Below are 13622 nucleotides of genomic sequence, written 5' to 3' on the forward strand. Positions count from 1 at the left end.
ATAGAAATGTACTGTTCCTCCGTTCTATGGAAATAATTAGTAGAGCCAGTAGTGGCAAGGGTGTCATTTGCGGGGGATAAGGGTGTCCTTACTTTTAAAATAGTTCCAATTGGCCTCCACCCTGATGAAATTATGTACGATTATTAATACGATTTAAATTAAATTGTATTTTAAATATTTTGATTTTTATATTGACATTTATCAATATCGGTATATTGTCAATCATAATTACAACTTTTAATTACACTGGTTATATAAAAATATTCTGCTATATATTTCTTAATTGATTTTTAATATTTATATTAATACATTGATTCGGTTCAAGATGTATGAAAATAATTGGAAGCAGAATAATGTACCTACATATACATAGTACATCTATTTTTATATGGTCTGGTGAAATTTCAAAATGGCCTGCTTGATACTTTGCACACCCAAAAAAAAAACCGGAAATGACGCTGCTGAGTAGAGGTATTCTCAAAATGTTTATGAAATTAGAAGTACAGACAATAATCTGCGTAGAAGTGCCTCATTCTCTTCCAAATCAAAGCACATCAGTTACCAGTTAATAAGATTTAATAAGTCAAGACATTTTTTCATTATTATATTATAATATAATGATTTTGAAGAATATTACCTTTTTTTTTAAAAAAAATTTAAAAATAAGTCAAATTAAAATCATTAACATAGAAAACATTTAATTAAAATCAATAAATTAATAATAAATAACAGATTTTTTTTTAAAACAAATAAAATTACACTTAATAGTTAATTAATAATATCGGTGACACTGTTTTTATATTTTGAAATAATATGATACTTGAGTAATCTCTGTTTATTAGATGCAGAATTTTGAAACTGGTATAAACAACATATATTGGATAATAAACTTTCATTTAATGCCAAATCTGGAAATCTCTGTATAGCATCTTCCAACAGTGTTATTGCATTATTTAGTTGGCCTTCAAAAAATAAACATGTAGCCATGTTATTTAAAGCCTGTAACATATTATGCAAAAGGTTATTTTATATTTTCACTAAAATAAGCAATTATTTACTACCATGACTTTATTTGAGTCCATTAAGTATGCATTTTCGAAATGTTTGTATGCTTCTTTGTAATTATTTTGAGCGATAGCCAATAAAGCAGCATCTATTAATTCACGATAATCAGCTTTATTTTCACCCATTGTTCCTCTATACATAATTTTTGTTATTAAGTGTAAATATGTAAAATGTAAATACAATTTAGTCAATTTAATCATACAAAGATACTCACTGTAATTGAGGTTTCAATCGAGATGATTTAAGAAAGTATCCATGAGCTTTGAGATCACCAACTTGTAAATAAATACGACCCATTGCAGATAAGAGTGACCGAGAATGTTCAGTTGTGTATTTCAATCGTGGAGTTTCGATGAGATCTTTTAATAATTTGATTGCAAGCTTAAAATCCTAAAAAATTAAAAATTAGTTTTTTTCCAATCCAAAATTTAATTTGTTTTACCTTTTGGTTTATAGCACAGTTAATAATTGAATGTATAACTCTAGCTTCTCTTGAGTACCAAAGTAATTTTGAAGTGTTTCGGTCTTGTATTGTCAATTCTACATTTCTACCATCTTCAGTTAGGCCGTTATCTAAATTTGATATGATCTAAATAAAAAAATGTAAAAAAAATAGTAAATAATTAACATCAAATATAATTGAAAGTAAATATTACTATTCAAATACATACCTTTTTAACACCAATGAGTACTTCAAATAGTTTGTTATAAACATTGGTTGATGAAATTACATACTGAGGTAGTTCAGCAAGTAAAAGTCTAAAACTGAACGGCACAAGAGTCCCATATTTGTTACCATATAGATCCTTATACCATTGCATGTAGAGATCTGGACGATCCAAATCATCCCAGGCTAATGCTTCTTTGCTAACAATTTTCCATGCACAAATTTTCACTAGCAATGCAAATCTTGTGAACCACAGCTAAAATGTTACTACTTTTATCAAACACTATACAATGTATAAAATTTAAAGAATTTACATTACCTGAAGTGAATTTTTTGTATGTTTACTTGGATAGCCCATTTGCCCAGGTCCTTGACCATACATTCCCAACAATCGAGTTGTCAAGTTTAATGCTTCAGAGAAGTTGTTGTCTTCAATCAACATTTTCAAACCTCGTTCATCTTGTGTAACTTCTTCAATAGTTTTACTTTTAAATGCGGCTGCCTCAGTTTCACCAAGATATGACACTAGATTTTCATATAATTTAATTGTCTACATAAAAGTTGAAAACAAGTCATTATCAGAATTAGTATATTAAATTTAATTATTAATTTATATATACATACAAAATTAACATTTTCAACACCAGGCATAGTTAACATATCTTTGGGTAATGTATGATTCATTTGTGAAGCCTTTTCAAGTGTATTTTTTGTTTTAACAGATGGTATCCAAGCAAATCGTCGTCTTTCATCTTCGGCTGGAATTGAAGATAATTCATATTCATGATTGAATATATCCATAAGTTCAACACTGTCACTTCCAGTATTTAAGAATGTTGCTATAAAATATAAATTTTAAGATAATTATTATATTGGCCTTAAAACGAACACCAACGTCAGTTATATATATTAGATAAGTTTTGCTATAAATAAAACTGAATACCTAATCTTTTCTCTGTCCAGTGAGAGAACATATCTAACCTTGACAAAAATTAGTTCTACTGTAGCAGGATATCGCATGGGTATGTATAGAATCACTGGTTGGTCAAAGTATAGTTAACTACTATTTGAAAGTTATTTACATATCAATGAGAATGATTCTTATATTTTAGAATACATAACCAAACGCTATGGTAGTATTTTATTGCAAGCCATTTACAATTATTCAATAATAATAAAAACTAATACTAACGTTCTTGAACATCAAATGCTGGACTACTATTATGATTAACCTCTGGAGGTTTTATGATGTCAAATATATCGGTTTTTTTGGTTTCAATTTGTTGGAATATACGACAAACTGCTGGTTCTTCTCGTTTGCTGTCGGCTGTAGCATGAGAAGATATATTATCAAACAAGTTAGATGATGGCGATGGGTCTTTGAAGTATTCATTAATTGCAGGTCGTAATTCCGGTGTTTTCCGATCCATATTGCTACTAGACTCCAGTAACTGTACGAAAATAAAAAAAACTAAAAAATATCGTGGATATCAACTTTTGAACATTATATTATTGTAATTTTTTAATTTTTGGTAAATAAAATTTAAATAAACTCTAAATCAACATCAACCAAACACAATTTTAAATTTTAAACTAATTCAAGTAATTCTTATCAGAAATCAAAATTAATTTATCATTCCATACATGCGCAAAGTCAATAGTGTTATGTAACTTCTAATATCTAATTTCTAAATAAACAGCTGACAAAATCCCGTTACTTTTATTTTTAATGTATTAATCGTACAAATGTACAATATACATACAATTATTTTTTATCAATCAAGTGGTTCATTTTTTTTTTTTTTGGTTACTTTTTAATTTTTTCTCAGAATGTAGCATTTCTGTTTTTTTGTGTATGTGGACAAAAATGTGAGCTCACCCGATTAAAGTACAAAAGATTACTTTTACATTCTTTTATTCTAAATTACTTTTTCCAAACTACGTTACCTATTAAGTCTTCATTTATCACATTAACTTAATAAGTTATATCGTCATATTTAAAATTTTCAAATTCATATTCTTTCAACGTGTCTCGCTGGAACCATAATCTGGGCTATCTAGTACATAGATTACTGTATAAATTCTTCTCAGAGTTTGACAGCGTTTCTTTTCTACGATCCAAATTATTAGTGTAATGACGTCTAATGTCAAAACAGAAAATAATACTGAACTGGGCATGATGCCGTCGCAATTATTGAACGTTGTAATTAACGATTCTAATGGTAGTAAAAAAAACCAAACCATGGCTACAATTTCGTCAATGTCAAAATCAATGAAACGTGCATTGGAGTCTGAAACCACAATAATTCCTATATACACAAAATCAAATTTCAAGTAAGTAAAGTGATCACCATATGAAACATGTTCACTGTAATTTATGTTTAATGTTCAATTATCAGTGAATTGTGTTTATTTGGGTTTCAGGCAAGCCAAGTTAGAAAATGGACATTTCAGGCGCAAGGATATATCTACAGTTAATGATTTTCCCATTAAACTGCCCGCTACACTATTAGCTGAGTGTACCATTGAAATTTCAAATAAACCAAATAACAATTCTATGTAAGTAAAGCTTTTGAAATATTTTAATATTTAAATTTTATAAAATATGTTTTAATTTAGAAAATAGTTAAAGAGGAAACCATTTAGAGTAATGGTTTAGTTATTTTCTGAAATGTCATAAGTTAAAATTCCCTATTAACAAATCCAAAAATAGCACAACCAAAAATAATACTTTGTGTGGGATATGATTTTATCAGTTCATTGGAGGAAATATACCTATTCTTTATCATGAAAAAATTTACTGTAGTGATGATGAACTAAACAAATATCATACCCATTTGATAAATATATAATTTAAAATTAACATAGAGAAGTTCCAATTTTGTGTTAGCTTGAACAAAAGAGTAAATTTTTGGTTTTTACAATAATTTAATTTTTAAGTGAGTTATGAGCATTTTTAAGTATTAATATTTTATATACTTATTATGAAGTTAAAAATTAAAACAAAAAATCAATGAGAGAATAGAAAGAATATCTTTACTATTAAGTTTGATAGTAGAACAATGTTTTCTAATATTTAAGCTTAACAACATTAACATTTGTTAAATGCAAATAATTAGTCATATTGTACATTTGTATAACAAAGTCAATGTATTGTGACATCCAATTGTCTCAAATTTTCTAAAAATTAAATTGTTCTGTTTTTATCTTGTAACATAAAGTTTTGAAGAATACTAATCTTAATGTGTTATACTATGAAATTATTATGTAATTTATTTGTTATACAATATTAAAATATTATTCATTATAAAATGTAATTATTAATGCTTGTAATATATACTTATGTATATTATCATAGATATTAAATATTTACAACTATATAGATTATATTATTAGAAGATAAACTTTTTAATTTAGAATACCCTGAGTTTTTTTAAATATTCTTTAATTATGCTCGTTTTTATTTTATTTTTTACAGACATCACAATGAAAAGAGTTTAACTATTAGAAACCGTAACTTAACAAATTATCAAAACAAATTTGCAGTTGAAAAACAGGTAAAATATTGTATAATACTAGGAAGTGGAGACGTGCCTTTTCAACCCCTTGTACAAATATTAAATTATTATAGTTGATGATTGTATGTTGTAAAAATGTATGAAATTGTTATTTACACTAAAATAATAGAATAAATTTGTAAAAATTGTATAAAGTTTTATTTATATTAGTTTAAATCAATCATGTTTAGTGTAATATCAGATTTGTATTTTGTATTTTATTTTGTGATGCAGTTAAAAGCTACAGAAAATGAAGTATCCGAAGTAGATATTCGCGACATGATGACAAGTGTTGAAGCTGTTTACTCCGATGATGAAGACATTCCAAAACCTGTAAAACCCTGGAATTTAGAAACAAAACAACCAGAAATTCTATTTCCATTTTCATGTGAATATTGTCCAAATAAATTCAGCAACCGTGGTGCTCTCTGGCAACATACTGTTGCCTTTCACACTATTGAAAAAACATGTGAATGTAATTTATGTGGACGTAAATTTTATCGTAACTGCAGTCTTGCATTACATATGAAAAGCCACTCAGACGAATACAACTGCGCTTGTTCCATTTGTGGTCGCGAATTCAATCGATTTACATTATTGCAAAGACATGCTAAGCTGCATTCAGAGGTGGCTCAGTACAAGTGTACAGCTTGTAACAAGTCATTTGATGATCTGAACACATTGCAATTACATGCAGCTGAACATAAAGACAAATTGGCATGTGAACAGTGTGAAGCTGTATTCACCACTAAAGAATCATTGGATATACACATGGAGGCTATGCATGGTGACCATCAGGAAGATGTCATACAAGTCAGGATGAATGGAGGTGAAAAATCATACGCATGTCGTTTTTGTGGTAAAACTTATGGGGCCAAAGCAATAGTTAAGAAACATGAACTAATCCACACTGGTGAACGACTGAAATGCGAAGAATGTGGTATTGAGTTTACACAGAAATCATCACTAATGCGACATACAAAACGCATACATCCAACTGCCAACACATAGAATAAATAAATAAAATAAGTACCTTCAATTTCAATCTTAATAACAAAAATATTTTTATATTTAATATAAAAATATATTTTTAAGTATATAATTTATATATTACATAGAAGTAAGAAAAAATTTATATTTAAACATTATTTTATAGTACAGTTATATTCATAATTCTGCAGTTCGACCAAATTATTTTTATTAGTCAAATATAAAACCAGAATTTTTACATAAAGAACTGAATTATATTTACTGAATGTAAGCTTCTAGTTTTTTTTACTAGGAATTATATTTATATTAAATGAATGACTGCATTTAAAGTATCCTTTATATTATAAATATAATACTCGCGTTTACATTAATTAAAATTACTTAAGTGATTTTCTATAAGACTTGATTAAACTGCCTGTCCATGACTATTGTTACATTTTGAGGTTAAGTATAAACAAATTTTTATATTATATATATTTTAAGTGGCCACTCTTGAATATCCAGGGTAATCCATTGCTGTGATATGTAAATACAGGTGCTGGGATTGGGTAATATAAAAAAATATGTGATTTATACCCAAGTCCAAAATATACATTTACTACAATTTACAACTTATGATTTTTCTTCTGTGATAATTCTAGAAACTGAGCTTTTATTTGTTTGTTTGTTTATTTAGTATTAGAAATATAAAATAAGTTTAAATCAGTTATAAGATTCTAATGTTAGTCCTAAAGTCTGTTAAAAAGTGCAATTTATTTAAATCATTTATATTTTATTATAATGTTTATTTAGATTTATATAATTACTAATTTTAATTGTTTAATTTTATAGGATGACTTATTTAGTTCTTATATTAATTAATACTAGGTTCACATATATTTTTAATTGATTATCACAATCCTAATTTGATTATTTATATTAATAGTTGCTCTATAATTATTATAACAGTAATTATTATTTTATTACAATATATAATCCTTGTTAGTTGTAACTATTAAATCCTTACTAAATTTTGTCGACATCACTGTACGTTTTAAAATCAATTCTAAATGATTTTTTATTTATTGTTTAAAATAATAATAATATAGTATAAGTAGAGAAATTTCCATGACAGTAATTATACATTTATAATAAAATAAGTAGGTAATAGTGGTAATACTAGTGTTAGCAATTACATATTGGTCAAAAATATTTTTTCTGCCTCAAAAAACTTGCCTTGTTAACAATTTGTGTATTAATAGTTGACTCTTCTCATACACATTTTATTAATTTTGTAAATGTAATATATAAATTAAATTGGCCAATCTATGTGTAATTCATTTTTATACAGAGTATGTTATTTTATGACTATATATATATATTAAAATTGTTAAATTTATAGTTTACAATATTAATATGAACTTTATTTTATGTTTAGAAATTGTTATATTCCTGTGTGTGCAAAAGATTTTTATCAAATATTTATGTTTAATTATAACTATAAGTATATTTTTAAGTGTGCAATGTATTTTATTTTTAAAAAAAAAATTATGAAAGTACATAAGAGAACAAAAATGACTGAATAGGAATAATGTAAACTTTTTAACTAATCATGAACTGTTATCTATCGTGAAACAAATTATCAAAATGTTATATGTTTAATGGCTTCATTTGAACTACTAAACAATATAATAGTATAACAAGTAAATAACCTTTGACGGAGAATAAAACTTATTATTTGTAATAGTCTCTTTTTAATGTGTTTCAAAACATTTAATGAGTAGACAATTGTATATTAAAAAGATTAAACTGTGATTATTTCAATACTTAATAATTTATTAAAAGTTTGTTATTATTACAATAAGAAAGAAGACAAATTATTTTTCACTATATATAATATATATAAATAAATGATGTTAAAATGTTTTCTGATCTTTATTGTTATTATGTTTGCTTTAAATAAAATTATAACTTTTCAGTTAATTGAAAATATGTTATTTGTTAAGTTAAACCTTCTTATGTTTATGTGGTTTGCGAGTCGAGAGTTAATTTTGAATTCCAATGTAATAACATAATCATGTAAAATTTAATTTGGAAGACGAAACATGCAATTAAATATTAACAAATAATTGGCTAACATGATGCAATATTGGAACTTATCATTTATGAACAAATCACGAAAAACACGATTAATTTTTAATCTTTTTTTTTAATACTTATTACTTTGTTCTTACCAACTCACAAGTCACAAGTCTTAAACTTCTAACGACCCATCAATACATGCGTCATACAAATTATTAATTATAACAAGCCAGAGAGTAGCCACAAGTAGTTGTCCTCTTCATGTAATCTGAGTGCCAACATAACAATACGATATTGTTACATAACGATATTATTATCTTTTGTCATCGATTCATAGTAGAAGTAGATAACTGCTCGGCATTAGATCTTCTCGGTTCTCACGTGCAACGGGTTTAGTTACGACTATACTACTAATTACTACATAATTATTTACTAAATAATAATACTAGTAGCCATGTTTCTTTTCATTGAACTAAATATTATGTAATGATTATATGCGAGTTCGTGGTTGATGTAAAATGAAATTAATTTTGCTTCCAAATTCAAATATTATCTGTTATCAGTTGAAAAATAATTTGAATTTCCCGTTCACCAATATCATTTGTTTTTTTGAATTTTTTGTTATTGTGTATTTTAAGTCCAAACTTATAGATCTATAGTTTAATAATAGTTTTTGTTAGACTAATGACATGACAATCTTATTCATAAATCTTACTCGTGATAATTTTGACCGAATCACTATACATTTTAATGAGTGCAACTTTAATTTATTTTAACTTTATAATAAGTTATAAATTTAAAAAATGTGAAATTATGAGTAAACAAAAGATATAAAAACACTGAACTATATTGAATGTTATAAAAAAAGCTAACACATATTTGCAGTCTGCATAGTAAGTAAATTTCCCCGAGAAACTAAGTTTTAGAACTAGAATAGATAATGAATTAACAATCTTAAACTATTTAGTTTCCCATTTCGGATATAGAAACTTATTCCTTATGGATTAATATGAGTGGAAACTATTGATATTTTAATATTTTGTATGTTCTAAAAGATAATTTTTAAATATGAGATGAAAAAAAAGGTTTAGAATTAAATGCAGTTCCTAATAAGCTTAATTACAAAACAATTAAGATACCTAAACATTAATCTTAAGAATTAAATTATTTCTTTTTGTAATATTATATTACGGTTACAAATGATATTTTTTCTGTTCTATGATTTCATTTGAAGGTATTTTTTATGAATTATAAATTTATAATAATTATAGCAAATTGGTCACAAATATACATTATTAAAAAAATACTTAATGTGTCTATATTGTTTATTCTATTAAGAATAAACATATTTGGATTAATTTTTTTACTATCTAAAATGTCTGTTTAATTTATAATAATATTTTCAATTCCCTGTCAACTAATAAATTAAAAGTTTGATTTTGTGTTTTAAGAATATGAAGCTTCTAAGATTAGTTGTATTTTTTGTATACTATTCTACAACTATATGAAAATAATAGTTAGTCAGTGGATCTTACTATTTTTGTATTCAATTTTAATAGAAAATGCATTATTAATCAATTATATTTATACAAATAAAATTTCTATTTTTCTTTGCAGATTTCATTATGAATAACATTAAACATTTTATCGAATCGTCTCAAGTTCCAATTGTTTTTAATAATATGTTAGATGATTGGGATCCATTTAAATGGGATTTAGATAAATGGAACAGTATATTTGAACATCAGTCATTAGACTGTAGAAAAGGAAAAATTACGTGTACTAAAGTAAATTAAAATATTTATAAGAATTTTAACATAAATTAAATGTTTAAATTTATTTATTGGCAGGAACCTTTATGGGAAAATAAGTGTTTGCATGAAAATCATTCATTTAGCGAAATTATTAACATGTCAAATGATATCGAGAACAGTGGACAATGGTTATATTTTGATTATAAGTACATTGGAGAAAAAGTTGATGAAAAGATATTCAAAGTTAGTTTTTTTTAATTTCTCAAAAATTTTGTTAAATGTGTTTATTTTATTTTAGTCGATATCATGGAAAAAGTTTGGTTATGAAAATTTAGGCCCAAAAGATTCGACTTTATGGATTGGAAGTACTGGTGCTCACACACCATGTCATCAAGACTTGTATGGTATTAATTTGGTGGCTCAAGTTCACGGAAAGTTAGTGGGTTAATACAATATAATATAAAATAAAGATAAGATAATATGAGTTTATGTTTTAATATTTGTAAATTAAAAAAAAAAATTACATAAATATAATAATAAATATTAAGTTATTATTTGTTAGTACTATCATAATAGTAAATGTAATTTTTTTTTTAGATTAAAGTAAAATGTTATTTAATTTACATGTAAATTATTTCTATTTTTATTACAAAATATTGAATAGTTTAAATTGTATGTTAGAATCAACGTCAAATAAACTGGCAGTTGGTGGTTTTACCACTAATCAATACAAATACAATATTTATGGGGAAGTGTTCACATTCAAGAAAGCATTTTTTTTTATAATCCAACAAAATTAAAGTTTAATGACAAGCATGAAATGGCGACAGCGTCGTTTACATTATAACAGTCTTTATATTGTTTCCATGTAATTTCCATTCTCACAAACAATTATTGTTTCCTGGTATAGAACACTTCACAGTGAGCAAAACCAGTTTGTTTGACATTAACTATAAAATGTGACTATAGCATTTAAAATTTTATTATTTGGTAGAAAACGTTGGATTTTAATGCCACCTGAAATGGGAAAATATCTAAAGCCATCTAGAATTCCTTATGAAGAGTCAAGTTGTTATAGCAAAATTAACTTTTCATGTCCAGACAATATTCAAGGTAAATTAATTATTTGGCACACTGAAAAACAATATGTGTTCTGTATAATATTCTATGTTACAGATATTAACGATGCCTGTAGATGTGTGACAGTGGTTTTATCGCCTGGCGATGTACTAATTGTTCCACATAAATGGTGGCATTATGTTGAAAACTTAACTACTGCTGTTAGTATTAATACTTGGATACAGATTCCTAAATATGACAATATGGCTCGATTAAGTGAGTCTGTGGTTCGTTTTATGGTGAGCAGTATATGTTCTGGTGTGTCTAAAAATATTCAATCAAGATTACTAAATCCAAATGAAGTAATTGATAAATATTATAATTACAATTAAAATAATTATAAATTATATATATATATATATTTTTAATTAAAAATTGTTAACTTTTTAGGCATTTTCATCATCCATGACTGCAGAGTCAATTAATTTTATTGACCAAAGCATTAAAATAGTAATATAAAAAATGCTCTTCAAAGTTTTATATATTTATTCATTTATTGATTTGTGTTATTTTATAGATAAAAACTGAAGAAGAAACTACAGATTCAGAAGAACCAGATTCAACTTCGCTCATAAAATATCAGTATAAAACCTATGAACCTGATCAATGTTTATCTAAAGTGAAGTTTGATACAAAATATCACAGACATAACCACACTATAAGTTCTCTAAAACCAGATTTAAATTCTGATGTTAGTTATAGATTATTAGATTCTTTATGTAATGATACTGTTATAAATCAAATTGTTAATAGTTTAATAAAAGAAGATTAAAAATTTCTGTTTACTTCAATAATTTGTAAAATTATAAAAAAATAAATAAATAATATTTTTAAACAATGTTTTTTTTTATTATTATTGCCTTGATACCATACTATAATGGTGTTTTGGTGTTTATGAGTAATTAATTTGTGTTATATTATGCTTGAGTTGATTAAATATATTTACACATATTAGTTTAAAAAAAAGTATAATATCCATAGCAAATTTAATAGATACAACACATTATTTTGTGGATAGTTAACCTTTTTCAGAATAGTTGAAGGTTAAAAAATGTTTTTTTATTAATATTACCTATTAGTTACTACAATACGATATTTGGGGGAATGACACTTATTACCCCCCCTCTCTAAATTACATACCTGCTACAACATACCAAGTAAATACTAATTTTCAAAATTATCGATAACCGATAGCCATTTTGAGTAGTTTCGACCACATAGACGTCATAAACTAAGTATTAACTAGTTCATATGGTCAAAGTGGTAGTATTAAACTAAAGACTATAAAAAGTAGGTACCTACTGCTTGAAATAAACAATATTTATTTCGTCATGGTATGTAAGTAATTATGATATGTAGGTGCGAGTTATTATAAAATGTATTTTTAGACTAATAGCATTATAACTTATAAGTTACAAACAAATAAGACCTATTCACTATAATGGATTTAACCGATTCAGGACAATTATTGGTCCTCGTTAAAAAAATTCCGTATGCGAACAATTAATTATAATTTTATACATAGATAATTTGTTTCCAATTTGTTTTTAACATTTTTTTTTATTACTCTAATCTTGATATGCCAATTTGATTTTTACGCGTTCTACCCAAAAATTACGATGCTAATAAAAACCACATTTAAAAAAAATATATTTTAAAGTTTTAATCACCGATAAAAATACGAAACAGTAAAAATAGAAAGAAATACCGTCGGACAACGAGAAAATGACGATTGAAAAAATTAATTAAGTACCCATGACTGGTGTCATCTTATTTTGCAAAAGTGTATAAATTAAGACCAATACATCGCTCTGTGAGTTAACACGATAAAAATAAGATGTATTTTATATATTTTCAATGAAACTTCTTCTTATAGGTTTGCGATTTATTTATATTCATAACTTTTAATGTAGGTACTATAACTCAATAACTATAAAATGTTCTAATGGATCCCGAAATTAGACCAGTTTTCCTACCCATGTGTTACTCGTTGTTGGCATCGTCGATCCGGTCGGTGTTTGCCGATAGTCTTGTCGTCTCATTCGGCACTGTCCCGATGGTAGGCTGTAACTTGTAAGTATCTAAGACGTGACAACATCGACCATCGTTATCTCATTACGTAGTTACCTAAACAGATTCTACTGCATGTTTTAATATTAATGTACGAACAGTTTAAAATAGCTGTTGATAATTATAATAGCTTGTCATCGATAACTTTTCGCTGTAAGTTTTCTAATATTACATCCCGAAAAGGAGAATTGAAATATCTACATTCACCATAAAATTAATTATTAACCACGAATACTTAGCATTATTGAGTTCATGGGACATATAGTTTAATAGACTATATAGCAATAGAGAATAAATAAAAACATTAAAACTTAGTATAGAAGATCCATCACTGTATCC

General features: G+C 25.9%; 3 protein-coding genes across 3 annotated transcripts; 2 read left to right on the forward strand and 1 right to left on the reverse strand.

Moving 5' to 3' along the window:
• Positions 1 to 738: 738 nt before the first annotated feature.
• On the reverse strand, positions 739 to 3311 carry LOC113548459 (trafficking protein particle complex subunit 12). The gene is made up of 8 exons (XM_026949342.1): positions 2925 to 3311; positions 2357 to 2571; positions 2052 to 2282; positions 1737 to 1988; positions 1508 to 1654; positions 1280 to 1455; positions 1062 to 1197; positions 739 to 999 (listed from the first exon to the last, which is right to left on the reverse strand). The coding sequence occupies exons 1-8, from the start codon at positions 3160 to 3162 to the stop codon at positions 769 to 771; spliced, it is 1626 nt and encodes a 541-aa protein (XP_026805143.1). The 5' UTR covers positions 3163 to 3311; the 3' UTR covers positions 739 to 768.
• A 224-nt stretch (positions 3312 to 3535) lies between these two features.
• On the forward strand, positions 3536 to 6399 carry LOC113548317 (zinc finger protein 468-like). The gene is made up of 4 exons (XM_026949129.1): positions 3536 to 4066; positions 4157 to 4291; positions 5211 to 5289; positions 5524 to 6399. Exons 1-4 carry the CDS (start codon positions 3867 to 3869, stop codon positions 6298 to 6300), a joined length of 1191 nt encoding a protein of 396 aa, XP_026804930.1. The 5' UTR covers positions 3536 to 3866; the 3' UTR covers positions 6301 to 6399.
• A 2192-nt stretch (positions 6400 to 8591) lies between these two features.
• On the forward strand, positions 8592 to 11985 carry LOC113548693 (HSPB1-associated protein 1). Its single transcript, XM_026949708.1, has 8 exons — positions 8592 to 9233; positions 9958 to 10127; positions 10191 to 10337; positions 10393 to 10529; positions 11089 to 11207; positions 11271 to 11515; positions 11604 to 11663; positions 11731 to 11985. The coding sequence occupies exons 2-8, from the start codon at positions 9966 to 9968 to the stop codon at positions 11983 to 11985; spliced, it is 1125 nt and encodes a 374-aa protein (XP_026805509.1). The 5' UTR covers positions 8592 to 9233; positions 9958 to 9965.
• The last annotated feature ends 1637 nt before the right edge of the window (positions 11986 to 13622 follow it).

Source organism: Rhopalosiphum maidis, chromosome 4, assembly GCF_003676215.2.
Source record: "Rhopalosiphum maidis isolate BTI-1 chromosome 4, ASM367621v3, whole genome shotgun sequence".
In the NCBI taxonomy this organism is placed as follows: Eukaryota; Metazoa; Arthropoda; class Insecta; order Hemiptera; family Aphididae; genus Rhopalosiphum; species Rhopalosiphum maidis.